This window comes from Haliotis rufescens, unplaced genomic scaffold (genome assembly GCF_023055435.1).
Source record: "Haliotis rufescens isolate VD_foot unplaced genomic scaffold, xgHalRufe1.0.p SCAF_1, whole genome shotgun sequence".
NCBI classification, from domain to species: domain Eukaryota; kingdom Metazoa; phylum Mollusca; class Gastropoda; order Lepetellida; family Haliotidae; genus Haliotis; species Haliotis rufescens.
The window spans coordinates 12,045,426-12,064,170 of NW_025963779.1; the positions used below are offsets into that span (position 1 = coordinate 12,045,426).

Here is an 18,745-nt window from a genome sequence, read left to right on the forward strand (position 1 = left end):
GCAATACTGGTGTACGTCATGGAAATGAGATCATCACACCTATTAGCATTCCTCTAGGCACTCATAGGTATATCCTGATGGACGACTATTCCCGTCCACATTGAGCACACATCCAAACAATTGAATATGTTACGCAGGGCCTCGTTTATGGTCGCCATGTTAAGATCCTGACTCGTGAACATCTTGGTCAGGACGTTAGTGTAGGGTGGTAAAAAGTCCCCAGTAGCTACTTGATCGTCTCATTTGGTCAATGCCACGACGTGTACAAGCTTCCATTCGCGCCAATGTTTGGCAGTCGCATTACTGAATCTTGTACGGCCATCGTACAATGATTGATTTGAAATGAATGTGGCGGTTTTCCCGACCCATGCATGGACACCTTTTTGCAGGATGTTCTCAAAGTTGGTTTCGTTATGGTTCTACTTTTCAACTACTTTGGGGTATTTGAAAGGATACATTCAGTTTTTGTAAGTAAGTCAGCACATTACTGGTTTTATTTGGTTCAGATATATCCATCGGCTCCACAAAACAAATACTGTAAGAATCCGAATGTTAGTCGCGGTTTCATCAAGCCATGTGCTTGACAGGCTTAGACCCAGGTTGAACCTTCACATGTCACTGTGATCAGATGTGTGAACACATATCTACATGTTATCAAGGTGCACTCTCTCTTTACACTGGAAGTTAGCCTCGGATGGCCAGGCTCAACCCATCAGACATTACGTTGTTGGCATTTTTTCGATGACAAAATGAAATCATGTTTCCCTTGATTTAGGTCCGACGTCGCCTATCGGTACCGGTAAAACACGTGAGTGGGCCAAGGTCAAGGTGACAGTAAAGACGTCAATGGCTAAAGAAGAAAGCGAGATGGATGCAATGATGAAATCCAGAATGTCAAGATATTAAAAAGAAATTGTATGTGAAAGATCAATTGAATGTCAAAACGTGAGTAAGTTATAAGCAGCGATGGTTCCTGTAGTTCAAACTGTCAAAAGTAAGGCACTTTTTATGATGGCTTGTTGATCTGTGAAGAAACGCGGGCCCAGGAAGAATATTTTAGGTTCTCACTGGATATCTCTCATTTGATGTTATTGAGTATTACAATACCAACATTACCGTATGCAGTATACAAATATGTACAACATTCAAATGTTTAGGATCAGTTACGCCGATCGCTTAACATTCATACACGTGAAGCATCGTAGACATGTTCCGCATCTCTTTCTATCTGTCTGTTGACATTGCACATGTGGCTTCTTGTCGTGGTATTTGTGACAATACCATTGTTCATTATAGGTATGACAATCTCCCTCATGTTCATCATATATGTCAATATCTTTAAATGTAAATCATATGATGTCAATCTCTTTAAATGTAATCATGTATGTCAATATCTTTATATGTTCTTCGTGGGTCGGTCGGGTAGCCTAGAGGTTAAAGCGTTCGCCCGTCACGCCGAAGACCCGGGTTCGATTCCCGACATGGGTACATTGTGTGAAGCCCATTTCTGGTGTCCCCCGCCGTGATATTGCTGGAATATTGCTAAAAGCGGCGTAAAACCATACTCACTCACATTATATGTTCTTCGTCTGTATGTCAGTCTCCTTAAATGTTCATCATATATGTCAATCTTTAAATTGTACATCGTAAATGTCCCTCTCTTTAAATATACATCGATCTCTTGAAATTGAAGTTTGTCAATTATTTGAAATGTGCATCATCTATATGTCCATGTCTTTAATGTGTTTCACATATATGTTCATATCTTTAATGTGCATCAATGTATGTCTATATGTTTAAATGTACATCGTATGTAGGTTTGGGGTATTTTAGGTACATGTACGTCCATATCTTTTCTGCACGATTTCGTCACGGTTCCCAGTACGTGGTCCGAGGGATACTTTTACACAAAGATTGAATCGATTCCCCTTAATCCACGTGACTGCTTTGAGCAAGGTGGCTCAATTGTCTGCCATCCGACGTTCACTCTGTATCTCTTCTGCCCGCCTGCCCGGAGAGACATAGCCATCTTGGGGTTAGAGGCCCAGAGGGCCACATGCAGGTCTATGTATAGAGGATATCACTGATAGTGTGGTCTTGAATCTGTAGAGGAGTCAAGTATTGCTTTAACCTCTACCAGTGCGGTTGTATTGTTATGTGGAAACCCCTTAAAATGACTTTATGTCGATCATTGATCTTTACTGAAGACAGTAACATGTCCTTAAATCAGTGTGAATGAACATCTCGGCTTTCGTATTACAGTTTAGCGAAATGTCTAATATGTGGCAAATACCTCTACAACTGGCAAATAGTCTCGTCACAAAATGACTCTTAACAACGAGCCCACTATTTGTATTGATTGTGTTCCAAAGCAGACGGCTTCAAAGAAGCCAAGCCAATATTTGATTTCCTGTTATAGAGGTTCCGAAATCTGCCCCATACATAATAGCCGTTCCTTTGCAATGAAGCATTGTAGTGAATATGGAATATTACATGCGTAACATGCATCGCGTGTGAGGTGGAATTAGAGCAATATTTCGTGCGTATTATCTTCTTTACTTTACTAATTTGCAAAATATGATAACTGACAATTGGTTCAGTATTGGCAATGTGACGAGGGACACAAATACAAATGGGAGTTTTACAGACCTATGCAATAATGTTCAGATATCTATTAATCTGTCCATCTATTCAGACAAATGTTTATACATATACACGTCGGCCATTATGTTCATGATGTATTCATACAGTAGCCGCAGCACAACCATGTCTATTGACATCTATTCAGAATGTGTTGAAACATTTAGTTTTATGTCATATGACTGACTGGATAAATTAATGGATATTCTCATCGCATGACGAATTCATATATATATATATATATATATATGGTTTAAAAATAAACGATTTACACACTGTGATGCGTATCTTACATTATTATAAAAATGCTATGTCATGTACTGTTCACATTTTCTCTACGTTTGCACCATAAATCTTGATAAAACACACTATGTCGACCATCAATTCATCGTCCGTGCCGATGTCGATTGGAAACTGTTATCCTTGATAAATGGAACAACGTATGTTTGGAAGGGTAACACACATGTAAAAAAGGTAGAGTTAAAGTCGTCCTGTTCAAAAGAAGAATAAAAAACCACCAGTCGTCTAAGACCTCATGAATCTTTTGACATTCATGATGGAAGCAATATGCGGTCAAGGTTAAAGTGATCCAAGATCAGGTAAACACTGATCACAATTATCACTATCTGCGCGTGGAAATCGAGGTATGAACACATTGTTTCAAACCTCATCAACAGCAGCAGATGAAACGTTGGCACGTTGAAACAATGCGATTCTGATCACTCAGTGTTTGTTCCGTTAACTTTGCTCAAAGACCCTGATGGCTCTTGGGCGACAGGCAAGGAAGGTACAGTGTTACCTTGAATTGAGTAACAGGGTGATGGTGTCACGCCACTCACGAGAGGATCCCTTTATTGCCTTATACGTTCGCAATAGCATGTCTAACAAGAGGCAGCCGTTCCTGACGTCCAACAATTTGTATACCAGTCACAACTCATCGTGAACAAGATCGTTTGCAATACTGAAGACGACATCAGCCTGATTTAGAAATGTGGTCAATGCCTTTATTCAGCAACAAGGCATAAGCCGATGTCCGCTCCTGACTTTAGCCCTATTGTATATTTCTGGGCTGAACTTGCGACAGACGTCACACAGTGGCACATGGGATTCTGCAAAGAACGTCATACGTGAGTATATAATTATGAACCTAGTGAGGAGAGTGAGTGAGTGAGTAAATTTTTACGCCGCTTTTAGCAATATTCCAGCAATATCACGGCGGGGGACACCAGAAATGGGCTTCACACATTGTACCCATGTCGGGAATCGAACCCGGGTCTTCGGCGTGACGAGCGAACGCTTTAACCACTAGGCTACCCGACCGCCCCCTAGTGAGGAGAATGTCAAACCGTATTTCCGTAAGTCAGACTATATCATAAGTATGTGTTTATTAATCACTATCAATTAGAGATGAAAGCAGGTGTTTGCGAGAAGGTGGGCGTATCCTGCCCTACCGGTAGCACCTGTCACACATGCAAATGCAAGTAAATTCACGTATGGTACAAGTGAAAATAGGAATTGCATCGGACATGATTTTGGTCACTGATGCGTCAGATGTGTAAATGTCCACATGTCTAGTATTAAACGTTTTGAAATCCTTACTAAAACGTGGATTAACTACAGGGGCACGAGTCGCTTTTCGGCTTGTCCCGGAATATATATAACACGAGTTGGTCACGAATGCTTTTCATACGGTCTTGTGGATGCAGTCTTTATTATTACTCTGAACCTTCATGTCCAGATCTAAATATGGAACAGATGAGTCGGTCACTTTTATTTCTAGTTCAGGTTGGTAAATCAGTGGGACAATTATTGAACGATATCAGATGCTTGAATTGAACTCATTGGCCAAATTGCCAATTCCGATTCATATCATGCATACAGAAACATGATCAGCAAGGAGGGGAACGTAATTGATGCCCATGGAGATGCCTACTTCTTGCCTAAATGTTCTATCCCCAAATTTCACATGGATGTTACCTGTGAGGACGTTCAGCTATGGGATCAGAGTGAGTGAGTTGGGTTTAACGCCGCTTTTAACAGTATTCCAGTTATATAACTACGTGTCAGCTTAATTTTGGAGGAAAGCCCGAAGTTATGCAGGTCTCAGACGTTTACCACTTCGGCGAAACCCACGAGCACGGGTATGGTGCTGACAAACCTAGAAACATCATCGGGTCGAACCGGGATTCGAACCCACAATCACAGGTTTCTGGCGTGCCCAAGGGACGCAACTCTGCACAGCGAATCGCGGCGCCTTAGACGACTGGGCCTTCCGTGCCCCATATGGGATAAAAAATAGGACAGGCTACACAACACACAGACTATCTACAACGCCCTAAAATCTCGGTTCCATACTCATCTTTTGCAGATGAGGCATCTCATACACGGAGTCTCAAAGCGTAAACTAATTATTGTAAAGGATCACCCTGAATAACTGTGATTACTACATATTTTACTGTATGATATTTTCACCTTTCACAGTTCTTGTCGTGTTGCAAGGGAGCGTTATCGGTTCAAATCACGGGCTCGCCTCGATTATCTTGTCACAGGATTTCTGGTCTATCGATCACTGATTGTCTGGTTTGTTTACAGGCCGCCCTCGCATGGTAGGAGTACTGTATGGCGTCAGGCAATAAATTGGTACTTTTTATGCATATTGTGTGAGTGGCGCGCTACCGGTAAGGCAGGGCGTGCTTATCCTTTTCGCGAACATTTGGTGTCATTGATTTTCAGTGGTCCGTTCATATGATTTTCACGCCAAATGGAATCTGTTTCGTCGGATAATCTAGACTGGTTATTTTCGTGCATTGTCAATTTAAATATATATGATGTGTCAAAACCACGTGATCCTGGTTCACTAAAGAAAACGACTACAACCTACTTTTGCGTGTTCTTCAACATCCAGCTGGAATAAAACTGAAATAACCAATTTGTTCAAAGCGAAAGTAAAGTACTTACAGAGCAGATAAGGTATACTGGCCTCCTAAGGTCCCTAGGGCGTCGAAATTCGATTCTTAGAGTTGTGTCCCTTTAGCGTGCCAGGAAACCATGATCGTTGGTTAGAATTATTGCTCAGATCTGTCAGCACCGTACCATTGCTTGTGGTTTCTCAAAGGTAGTAAGCGTCTTCAACCTGCATCCCTACGGGCTTTAGCCTCAAGCTAACACGCCATGATATAATTGAGTGAAGGAGTATGGCTTTAGATCGCTTTTAGGAAATCTCAGCAATACTGCTGCGGGGGACAGCAGAAAAGGGCTTTGCATAGTGTAGTCATGTGGAGAATCGAAACCGGGACTTCGGTGTGACGAGCGAACACTTTAACTACAAGGCGACCCGACCGCCCCTGATATATTTGAAATACAACTCACTATTAGAACACAGATAATGAATCACAATGGACGTTGTGGGCTTAATGGTGTTGTAATAGAAGATGGGAGATGACCTGCTGGTCCTAGACCTCCCTTTCTTTGATCTGTGACCAGACCTGGAACCTGTCAGAGAATAAGTGTCTGATCTGTCTTCGCCCAAACCGGATTTATGCCATAATGGCTACGAAAACACCTGACCCAGCCCACTGAAATAGCAGTCGGTTTGAGAATCGATACCCTTCCTAGACTCCATTAGAGGTACACATTTGGACACTTCCTGGGATAAAACGATCCTGTATAATAAAGATGAGCGGTGATGCACACGGTATGCTAAAAAAGTGAAGGTACATCCACGTCAAATCCATAAATTGTTCCTCAGATACGTTGCTACTTTATGTTCCGCTCCTTATGGTGAGTGTGTTGTTTTTTAACCCCGCACTCACCCATATCTGGCATGGCGCAGAAACGCAACTCTCAACTTCAAATTGCAGCACATTTGACGAATCGGGCTTCCTTGCACCACCTTTTCACGATAGACCAGGATAGTTCAACTGACAATAAAAACGTCAGACCAAAGAAACCATATCTCTACAAAAGGACACTTTAAAAAGGAAGTCTTTCTCGAGCGGTTAATAGTTTCAGATACCAATGGATGCTACATAATTCCGAGTTGTGTTTCCAAGACATTTGAAAGAAATTTGCCCCATCTTAACCGATATGGAGAGCGTACACCAACTTCAGGGGACTTACCAGTGACGGTTCTTTATCACAGACTGTTTAGTCACGTTGTTGTGTCACAGTGCTAGCACGCCAGCGCCACTTTCCCCAAAGCGATCTTAGCGCTACGACTATCGTAAGTTTAAGTGTGGGAGTTACGATCATCATCGCGCTAAGATCACTTTGTGCAAGTGACCCCAGGTCTGTGGTGGCACGTTTTACCATGTATTGTTTGAGTACAATAGTGTAACACGGATATCGTTTATCCCTTAATTCTGATCAGTAGTCTACTCAATACATTTGACAAATTAGTTCCAATAATAAAATAGAATGGTACACTGGATGTGTCTTAAAATAATTCTAATTTTCATTTTTTTAAATTATTCATTCAAAAAACCCCGACAAAGCCCTTTCCATAATCATAATAAATCTCTGTAGAAAAGCGGGCTTCATTGTATACTTTCGTTGACTCAAACATTTAGAGTTTAAAATAACCATTTGGTACATTAATCTTATTAAAATCTTATAAACCATTGACGTACGTGGCACTGTAAGCATAATAAATATTGTAATCGCAGAAAACACCATTGACTTGGACGAGAAGTTTTATATGACATATGCATGTGTTCAAACCACATGTGTTTATTTCACAATTACATTCAAATTGACAAGTAAATCACTGGTAAACAAAACGTGAAAATATAGACAACACTTCATCATAATGCAGTATGAGAAAATATAGAATGTTCAAAATGTTAACGGTAAATCTTTAAAACACATTGTGCAATATAAATCATATGATCTGTATCAAATCTTATTATAAATAATTGAAAAGCATTTGGTGATATTCACACAACAACCTAAATGAAAAACTCATCATCTACGCCAAGAGCGGGAGTGAATGTCAAGTTGACTCCATCTGGCTACTGGGATCTGACCCAATTCACACTTTGAGAGAAAGTGTACAGTTGGTACACTTTAGTCTTTTATAACGTCCATTAATCATCGAAAATGAACTTCACGTGACCTTAATGAGTTCTGGGGCGGTCGGGTAGCCTAGTGGTTAAAGCGTTGAACTTCGCTCGTCACGCCGAAGACCCGGGTTCGATTCCCGACATGGGTACAATGTGTGAAGCCCATTTCTGGTGTCCCCCGCCGTGATATTGCTGGAATATTGCTAAAAGCGGCGTAAAATCATACTCACTCACTCACTCACTCACTTAATGAGTTCTGGCTAATATTTGTTTGAAATCCTGTCTTTAATGTCCAGCCAGGTAGGTGACTTTGAAAACTAGTTTTGTTGTGAAGATGCTTACCCGTAGCTTTCCCTTTCGTAATGGTGTTACGAGAAACAATACCAATAGAGTAGAATATATACTCTTACAAAGACATGGGGATCATGGAGTATAAACGTTAATACCAAGTATTAGAACAAAGATAATTGTTGACAACAAACATCCTACGCAAGAACGTTTATATGTGTTAACACCAAAACTCATCCCATAGTTTGCACATGCCGCACGCTGAAGGGTGTAATTCAAAGTCAAAAGAAGTTTATTGTACAAAAGGCTTCCGGCCTATGAACGAGAGATTATACAATTCCTGATTTTGACATTTTCAAGGAAGGTCGTTGAATCTCTGTGGATCATTATTTCTCTCAATCTGATTGATTTTGCTTCTCATATAGTTATGGTTTACTTGATTTCATTAATTGTTAATTAATTATGAACGAGCGATGCGGCGTCTGCGGGCTCTTGGCATGCTGGAGACTGGCAGGAGATAGTGTGCAGTGGCCAATACGTTCAACGTTTCACAGTCTGCGATTGGCAGGCTATGGAACAGGTACCAACAAATCCAAAATGTTGTCGATTGATCCCGTTCAGGGCCTCTCGGGTCAACAACAGGAGTACATGATCGATTGATCCGAAATTAGGCTCAACGAAGTCGAGCTCAAACGGCGAATCAAAGCACTGAAAACTTTCACTAGACTACTGAAGTACGAGTTACATGGCAGTCGACTAGAAATCGACTACATGCAGCTCAACTCCATGCTTGACGGCCACGTGCTGTCCCGCCCCTTACAAATCGTCATGTTGCCAACAGACGTCAATGGTGACACAGCGTCAATACGGGTAATCGTGGTCATATTTTCAGATGGGTCCCGATTCACTTTGCACTTCCTTGATAGGCGTGGTCGTATTTTGCGACGTCGAACTGAGCGTAAACCCATTGCTAACCTGAGACCACATGACATATTTCGCTCGGTTATGGTGTGGGGTGGCATCAGCATGACAGGGCGAACCCCACTCCATATTGTGCACGGAAGGGTCACTGGACAATACTATCGGGACAACATATTGTCACCCTTTGTTATCCCGTTTGCAAGGCGTGGGGAAGACGTTTTGTCATCCAGGACGACAACGCCCGGGCTCACCGTGCTCAAATGGTCAATTGTCACCAGCACAACCTGCACAGAATGTCATGCCCAGCAATGAGCCAAGATTCCCGTGTGCGTTAACGTCATAGGCCGCCGACCATGTTGGCTGAACGTGGCTAGGAGCGGCGAGAGGCGTGAGTGAGTAAGTTTCGACACCAGAAATGGGCTTCACATATTGTATCGGGAATCGAACCCGTTTTCGGCGTGACGAGCGAACGCTTTAACCACTAGGCTACCCGACCGCCCCCCAAGAAGAGTGGGAGAGCAACACGCAGTGTGCCTCGTCAAGTGAACTGTTATTAGAAACTAATATCTCTTACAATTTTGGAATTTTTTAGGTATTTCCGATTCCCTACCGATGAGTATATGGTACATTCGACTTTTCCAGAAGTGGTCATATGGTCATAGAACATTTTCTTAGATCATAAATTATTCCCTCAAAGGATTCATTATTCCCTAATATCATTGTGGTTAGATTCAAATTACCCCTTGTCTTCTTTGGAAAAACATGTCATGTGACTGGATTCAAAATGCCCCTTGTCTTCTTCAATGGAAAGACATGCATGATATGTTCCAGACCAATAATTAACATAGTGTATAAATACATTTTATGTAAACAAGTTACAAAAGAGTTTACAAAAGGGGACATTTAATATGTATAACATGCCCTCAAAATCAACCACTTGTTGAATGGAACGAAGCCATTCGGATCAGTTTGGGTTCAGCTTCACAATTGTCCAAAATCAACATCCCAGCGATGGCGAACAGGACGCGTCATTTTCGTGCCACAGTCGCGATAGTGTGAAAGGGTGTTGATGAACAACACACATAACAAATGTTTCCATGATATCGACAGTGCTGCGAAATGTTCGCGAGACTATCGCGATATGTAGGACGTACATTACGGATATAGCCATAAAGCATAATAAAACTCTGTGATATGCAAATGTGTTTTAAGGTTAGTCAGTTCTGAACTTTGGAACGTAATGACACCTAATCAAATTATCAATTTGATTATCGATTTTCAACGAAATTCCACGGATGTTTACTTTAGTATCTGAACAAACATTCTTCCAAAAAACAACTTCCTTCAATTTGATGTTTTCGCTGACCAACAACATGTAACAACACGTAACAATATTCTAAGTAACTGTACAGCCTCTACTTTTGTCTCGAAGGCATAACTGCCAGAATACGTTGTTGATAGAAACCCGACACACTTAAGTTATTTACTGGTATCTTACACAATTACTTTACCGATTTAAACACACGGCTATTTGGCAGGAAGGAAACCACTTCAGGAATTATAACCATCAACATAAACTTGGGGGTTTATATGTTAGACGCTACTGCATTGTGATGTGTATGTTCCACTGATATGTGACACCGTGTGATGATATGTCTGGAGGTGTGTGTCGTTGTCCTCCTCCTGGCAGTACAACAAGTTTGAAATTGAGCAAACATATTTAGGGTAATTTTGAAAAAAACCCTCAGACATCCGAACCAAGATCTGGAACATCACAGTTCGCTTCAGGGTAAATAATGGTTTTATCTGAAACCTCACACACAAATATATATATTCTGTGAAGACAAGATTATCATACATCACCTTCCAATGGATGTGGTCAACATTGTATGGCATATTGATTGATGGTGTGTTGATAAAATCGACATTCCCGGCTGCTGTTTCAAATATCAGGGATCTTAGTCAGGGATTTGCCCAAAGCAGATGAATAATTTGAATAAACTGTCAAGCTCAATAATTAACTCTAACACGCCGTCAACCAAATCTGAAGTTCGAGGTGTACAGGCCCTCGTAGACCATGTTAATTGTCTGGGATCAGGATATGCGTCGCCACAGGTCGTCATCATGTTTTTCCACTACAAACTGATCAAAGACTTCCAGGACAGGAATAACAAAAGTATTAAAAAATTCTACTAGACGTCATACGCTACACATCAAAACCACGAGAGCTTCACGTTCAAATAAAAGAAGTGTACATTGAAATGACAAAACATCTTGTGAAATTTGGACTCAACATTTACACAAAGATTAGTATAGAAAAGGCAGGTGGCATTCGATAAAATTAAACCCTTTGATCTGATATAAGGATCTGTTTTACATATTGGATGTCTGTCTGATATCCTGAAGACTGTCATCCTCATATTGAGTGAGACCTTGCTGACACATTGAACTGGCGTCTCCGATCTTTCTAGACCCAGCAAGATGATAGGCAGGTTCTCGCACTGAATGAAGTGATGCTAATCTGTACGTGGTCATCGCACTGAATTCGGAATTCTTGCTGTATGCTTTAGACGCATATTTCTTTGATTTTGTACATACTGTTCTGTAGAAAACACGTCTGAATTTGGTACTGATGAGGGAGTATAAGATGAAATTGATAGAAGCATTTATCTGTATGAGAAAGTTGGTAAAATTTGCAGCAATCTTTAGGTCGTTGCTCATTGATTTAGACAGATTGACATCAGCCAGTTCAAGGTAGGTGCTATACATCATCAGGACAGCACCAGGAATCTGACATAACAGGAACACTAACACAACAGTGATGAGCATCTTCGTGATTTTCTGTTGCTCACCGCTGTGACGTGAGTTGGAAATGCGGTGAGGGGAGAGTGACGTCATACGGCGTCTGATTTCAACGGCTTTCACAACAGATGATATGAGAATTCCATTAAAAACGCAGAGCAACAGCAATGGTAGAAAAGTGAAAATTGTTACAAAAAACCAGTAGTATCCAATCTTGTAGCTATATGTCTTGGAAAAGTCCGTGTACATGACCTTCGGCACAGTGACGTTATTGTGTATTTCTTTAGTCACTCTCATTTCGAAAAACTCCGGCGTCGTACAGGCAATGGCCACCAAAGCCACTAGGATGATGATGACTTTTGCCCGCTGAACTGTGCACAACGTTCTTCCCCGCATGGGATGACAGACTCCGATGTAACGTTCCACGGTAAAGGTGACGGTAAGAAACACAGACACGTTAGCAGACATGTCGCTGAGAACACGACACACACGATACCAGTGCATATATGAAAGCATGTGGCGGAATGGTTCGTAGTGTTTGAAGCTGAGAGTTAAGCTGAACACAAGATAAAGAGAATCAAAAGCGGCGAGAGCTGTCAGATAGCAGTTGGTGGAGGACTTCATGCTACGTCTGGTGAGCACCATCATGTTGAGCACATTGCCCAGGAAGCCGAGGGCAACGACCACAGGCACACATAACTTCTGGATAATAGAACGGGTTATTTCCAAGGCTGTCTCGTTTGCTGGATCTGTGCTTTGAAGGATGTTAGCGGTGGCGTTGGCATCATCGTAATAGAGGAACTCGTCGACGAGTGATTTGTTGAAGGGAAGATGTGTTATATTATCCATTGGTACTGAAGCTGTGTGAAGCAGTTGTAATGATCAGACCAGCGCCTAGAACAGATACAGCAATTGGTAAATCTACATGAAAGATTTCGATATTCTTTCAGGTATATTGTTTTTATGATAACAAAACATGAACCATTCTAGACGGTGACAATATTTTTCGTTATTCCATTCTAAAAAGGTAGATACAGTGACAAGGACATTATTTGATGCTGAAATGGTCGAAAAAGAGCAATTGAGACTAGTTTGAACAATCTAAAGAATTGCAGGACAAGAGTAAATATAGTCTACATTGGTTTACAAAGTAGATGCTGAAATTAATGAAAATGACAGTAAGAACATCGGTGGACGCTTCATGATCGACGAATTTTAGAAAATCGTTTGTTTGTGGCTTATTTTAGATAACTAAAAATATACAAGTTTGAAGCTGAAACAGTAAACAATCACACAATCATACTCTCACATAACGATAGACGGTTCACGTATGGAAGTAATAACTTCTAAAAAGTGACATTGAAGCTCCCGATTGTTGTTTGACTACTTACGGCGTAGATGGTTGGTATGCAAGTTTACAGCTTTAGGAAACACTGCATATCCCCGGCTGTGACAAGCTACACTGATCTGCTCACAGATGGAAATGAACAAGAGAAGAATCTGTTAGAAGAGAAACAATTGTAATATCAATGAAATATTCATATTTATCATAGTTCGATTGGCATAAATTAACGCATACAAAGATGGCAATGGAAAACTGCAACAGAGAATACAATAGTGAAGTAGGGCAGACTGGGGAACAGATGTTTATTCATGTGTTTGTACGACGGTTAAGTCTGGCAGTCATTTTGAGGGTAAGGAATATCAACAATACTTTGATCGATACTACCATATCCTTAGTGTCGCCTTGAATTGTCATTCAAATATCAAAGAAATATATTGCCTTGGGCGTCTTGGTGCTTGTATTCTTAGTTCCAATCGGGACAAATATTGTATCAAACATGTTTTATCACCTTTGATCGAGTTATTAGTTCGGGTTAAAAGATAAATTCTACGTCAAATTAGTTCAACTGATTAATGTTTTTGACATACAAAGCAATTTTCTTATATGGGAAATGAAATGGGAAATGTAGTTTTATAATTAATAGCACATTACCATGATTTATTTAGATATTTTCATAGGCCACCTCACATCTAGACTTACTAATGGCCTTAACTGAATTTTTTAAACACTACGTGGCTGATCGAACATATAAAATAGGTCATATGAAGGTTGTTCAGATCTTTGATAGGCATCTGGGGTGAGTGAGTGCGTGAGCGACGGACACAGACAACGACGACCCATATATAACTGCAAACGCGAAAGCGTCGTTTTTTTGGTATATGGTCATTGGACGAAAAACGACTTCTTTGAACGACGCTTTGATGCTTGTTATTTCACACCGGAATTTTCTGCGATCGAGAAAACGATGTTATCAAACTCCTCCCTTTTTTGATTGTCATTGTCAATCAAGCAACATCATATACCGGTATTTCTTTTTCTAAGATTTCATTGGTCAGCTCTCGTGTGTCAGGATACAGGCCTGGGTTTGACGCAGTGCTCGTAGCGCTTAGCGGAAGTGCTAAATTCAACCCTTTTACGCATGCGGATTATTTAATGCCTTGTCCAAATTTTCCGGTCTGCGCATGCGCGATTTCGCGGATTGATTACTAGATTTAGTATCATCACTAGTAGATAGTAATTCATAAACACATGCTCATAGTATGGTCGGAATCGTACAGTCGACTGTGGTTTTGGAATCGGTTTTGTCGCTTTTATTTACAGCACGTAGGTGATCTAACACTGCTGTAAGCTGTAATGAGCATTTCATTTCTCATTACCTGACACAATGATAACGGTGAAAATGTCAGTCTAAATAATTGGGAATGCTCACCGCTCAGGAACGACTATAAGAAACGAACATAGAAAATGGATTCTTACTTTCGTAAACCTTGATGTATATTGCCAGAGCATATACTTTTTCGAATTGAGGAAACTACGTTTATTATAATGTTAAGACTCTTCCGCCCTCTTTTTGTCATGTAACCTGAGTATATTGACTCGGGATTCCCCTTTCTCATTTGAACGTGGATCTTACCTTCTACCTTAAACAGTGATCTGCGTAATATGATAATGTACTCGACTATGTTCTGTTATTGTAAGCAGATTACTTGTCAAATTCCGAGCTGATGGTGTCTATTCTATAGATATCTATAGGCTACCACCCACAGCGATCCAAACAGGGAGCCGAGTGCGTATTGTATGCGTATATAGTCATTTGGCAGTGTACCAGAATTCTGCATTGGAACGATTGTGTACTTACGTTTACTTTGAAGTCAGTTTACTTAGTTTTACAACTTATTATGTATACTTACAGAGAAAAAGTTAAGTGGTGTTAATGTTATGTTGAAAATAACAACATCATAATAGGTCATCCGTCTGATCATTGGTTTATTGAAACAGATTTTGTTTGTTTGTTGTTTAACGCCGCAATCAGCAATATTCCAGCTATATGATGGTGGTCTGTATATAATCGAGTCTGGACCAGACAATCCAGTGATTGACATCATGAGCATCGATCCATACAATGAGGATCGATGATCATATGCATTAAACAAATCAGCGAGCCTGATCACCCGATCCCGTTAGTCGCCTCTTACAACAAGCATAGTCGCCTTTTACGGCATTGTAACAAATCCTTTGACAAAACAACCAAGATTTTTGGTAACACGAGACAGAGCAACACGTCCTTCAAGAGAGGTGGTGTAACAACTCAGTCAATATTTTGTGGGGCCATTAGGACGGCAGCGCATCAAAGACATCAACTGATTGAAAACAGTCTGGGGCACGTCATCCAGAGATTGTCCCAACTGAGCTAAGTTCACCACCTGGTTCTGGCCCTGTCTTGGGCGTCATTACATCTCATCCCAGACATGTTCTATCGGGGAGGGGTCTGGAGAAACAGCCGGCCATGGCAGTAAAGTAATGTTATGCTGCCTCAAAAAGTCTGTTAGCACACGGGCAACGTTTGGGAGGACATTATCCTGCTGCAACGTGACGTTACGTCACTGCATTTGCACAAAGGGTAGAAAAACGATCTCGAACCATATCGTCCCGTAATATGCGCCATTCCAAATGCCATTTTCAATGATGATTTCACCCATGATTTGTGATGCCACCCCATACTATTACACTTCCACCTCAAGGGGCGGTCGGGTAGCCTAGTGGTTAAAGCGTTCGCTTGTCACCCCGAAGACCCGGGTTCGATTCCCGACATGGGTACAATGTGTGAAGCCCATTTCTGGTGTCCCCCGCCTTGATATTGCTGAATTAGGGCTAAAAGCGGCGTAAAACCATACTCACTCACTCACTTCCACCTAAAAATGACGACGTTCTCCTTAACGCCTGTATACTCTTGCACGACCATCAGTTCTGTCCAAACCTGGACTCAGATGTGATCAGTATAATATCCCACTTTACTGAACCTCAGGTGCTGTCTACACCAGTGACGTGGAAGCAAAACTGGGCGTATCACTGAACGTCGGGCGGATGTCATGCTCCCTCAACTGGTTGCGCACGGTTCTGCCACTGATTGGTCTCAACACATCAATTGTTCGAGCTGCTAATGTCGCAGTTTGGATTCGATTCCGAAGATGCAGCCGAATATGGTTGTCTTTTTGAAGGTACGTGACACATGGATGACTGGTCCGTGGCAAGTCATTAATGTTCCCCTGCTACAGGTTACGTTTCAAAAGAGATGTTTATGGTAATTAAACACTAATGACGTCTTCATATAAAATGGAAACCGCCAAATAAGGTTAGAAATAGAGAATAACTTGAAACCAAATGGTTTTGAAAGATACAGGTGAACTGAAAATGAATCTTTCTGAGACTGGTATCTGACAATAGATCCGATTGATATGATAAAATGTTCTTCGAGATTTAGAAGTGAATTTAAACATAACAATTCACCTAAGCCACATAAATATCCTAAATATATCGAATTGCACTTTCGGTACATCGGAAATGATCTTACTAAAATATATAACAGCGGAAAATGCATTCCATTTAATTTAGTAAAGTGACACAAACAGATAATCCAATGCAGACTATAAATCCTGAGACTCGCGTACAATACATTCGACATGAGAACAGGAACCAACTCAACCAGTGCGACAGAAGAGCCTTTTACGAGCATCTGCCTGGATGTAATTACAATAATTAGCCTCAGCAACAGCATTAAAGTCTTTCCTGTATTTTGGGATTCACTACAGGGACCACGGAAGTCGATTAAATTCACGTACCAATCTTTGGGTCGCCAATATTGAAGATGATATCGGGGACAGTACAGAGATATCAACTACACTGAAAACATAGTGGAACGGTGTATATATTAACATACATGTATGAGGGAAACACATAGAAGAGAATAGTATTCCTGAAAATGAATAACACATATCGCCCTAATACCGTATTTAGTTTTAAAAAAATCACGAAATGCGCTATCGGCTGCAGAACAAGATATTATGACTACAGTAGACAACGGTTAAAACGAACACGCTTACAACGAACTGACGGATATAACGAACTTACTTTTTGGTCCCGACTATTTGCTGTAGCTATGCTGTATGTATGCTTATAACGAACGACAGTTATAACGAACTAAAATTAGTAGTCCCGTTGAGTTCGTGAAGCGTAATCATTTTTTTCGAGATTCCCTGGGACAATTTACTTTTTACGATAAAATCCAAGGTTTGGAGGATCAGCAATCTCCTGGACGAAAAAGCAAGAAACTAATTATCATTATCTCATTATCTGTAGTATAATGAGTGTAATAATGATTTGACATCATCGAGTCATTGATGTCGCGTTTGACATCACATGCATTGTAAACTTCACCGCAAGATCCACACTCGTAACCGACACGTCACATGTTACTATTATGCAACTACAGGGTTTTGTTTTGAAATTGACTGCCCCTTTAAGAAACACGACCACACTTACATCCATCAACTCGAGCTCGAGGGTCATGTTTAAGATTGACGTGTTGGTTAAACGCTTGTCAGATTGTCTGAAAATCGAAGAGTTCGAATTTCCTTCGGTAAACCTGGCTCCAAGCTTTATATTATTTTCGATGTATCTTCCATGTAGATCAATATTCGCAGTTTGGATTTAGATTGGCTGTGGAAAAGATTCAAAGAAGAAGTTGACGTCCTGACGTTTCAATATTACAAGTTCATCAGTAGTGATGTGTTTCTTCGATGCCAAAAGATGGTATGTTTGTGTATGAACAGTGTATTGATAAAACCCGGTGACAATTCCATAGGCATGGTATCAACGATTACGAATATTTGATGAACACCTTTGCGAACAGATACTTATTAGCAGCATGGTACGCTATATTATGTATATTATCTGTATGTATATTATCGCAGTAGTTTATAATGGATCGTAATGACGTATGTTTACTATGTCATGCGCAAAATGATTCTAGTTTTTTATTCAATTTTTATGACACATCAGTTAGGATTGACCAACGCTGATTTTCTTTACCGAGTTCGGTAAACAAAGTACCTGTCATTGGCGAATCAAGGGCGGGCAACTCTATATTATCCTGGTATCACTATTTGTGTGTGATACGTGTTGATTATGTGGTTCACATCACTTCCTGTTTGGATTATGCATAATATGTATTCATTCGTCCTATGTTGGGTCAAAGGACATCGTAAAAAAAAGTGGATTATTTTCTAACCAATTTCGAAAGGAGGTAACGTTCCATAAACTGTCATAAACACGTTAACGTGTCAACGATTAGCCGTCACATAACGCATGAGTCCTGTATTCGATCATGCGATGAAATATTGTACTTAGTTTTGGAAAAGTAAACAGTCGACTGTAGATTACGAGTTTTACCGATACCGTGATAATATAGAGCCCGCGATAATTTTGAGTCATACTAATACAATTCGCAATAATCATATCAATGATCCTTTGTTCTGAAAAGTTTGAGGCATTTTTTTTATCAGTGACATCCCTTTACAATATGTATATGTAAATGATTTCACATTTATACATCAGTTGTATTGACTTTTACAGATAAATTGAATTAGGGACCATGAAAGTTTCAGCAAGATCGTAATCAGAAATGATTTAA

At 40.5% G+C, this 18,745-nt stretch overlaps 2 protein-coding genes across 4 annotated transcripts in view; one reads left to right on the forward strand and one right to left on the reverse strand.

Moving 5' to 3' along the window:
- The window catches only part of LOC124147931 (unconventional myosin-Ia-like), an 80,382-nt gene extending 77,466 nt beyond the window's left edge, over positions 1-2,916 (forward strand). For all 3 annotated transcript variants that reach the window (XM_048384272.1, XM_048384317.1, XM_048384228.1), the window contains one exon: positions 776-2,916. In XM_048384272.1, coding sequence (XP_048240229.1) covers positions 776-906 — 131 coding nt within the window. In that variant the 3' untranslated portion in view covers positions 907-2,916. The remainder of the gene's footprint in view (positions 1-775) is intronic.
- A 4,434-nt stretch (positions 2,917-7,350) lies between these two features.
- LOC124146776 (FMRFamide receptor-like) lies at positions 7,351-13,180 on the reverse strand. The gene is made up of 2 exons (XM_048384374.1): positions 13,103-13,180; positions 7,351-12,605 (listed from the first exon to the last, which is right to left on the reverse strand). Exon 2 carries the CDS (start codon positions 12,558-12,560, stop codon positions 11,283-11,285), a length of 1,278 nt encoding a protein of 425 aa, XP_048240331.1. The 5' UTR covers positions 12,561-12,605; positions 13,103-13,180; the 3' UTR covers positions 7,351-11,282.
- Positions 13,181-18,745: the final 5,565 nt, after the last annotated feature.

Excerpts from the sequence above, each read along its gene's own strand:
- LOC124146776 (XM_048384374.1), bottom strand. The coding sequence starts at position 12,560 with ATGGATAATATAACACATCTTCCCTTCAACAAATCACTCGTCGACGAG.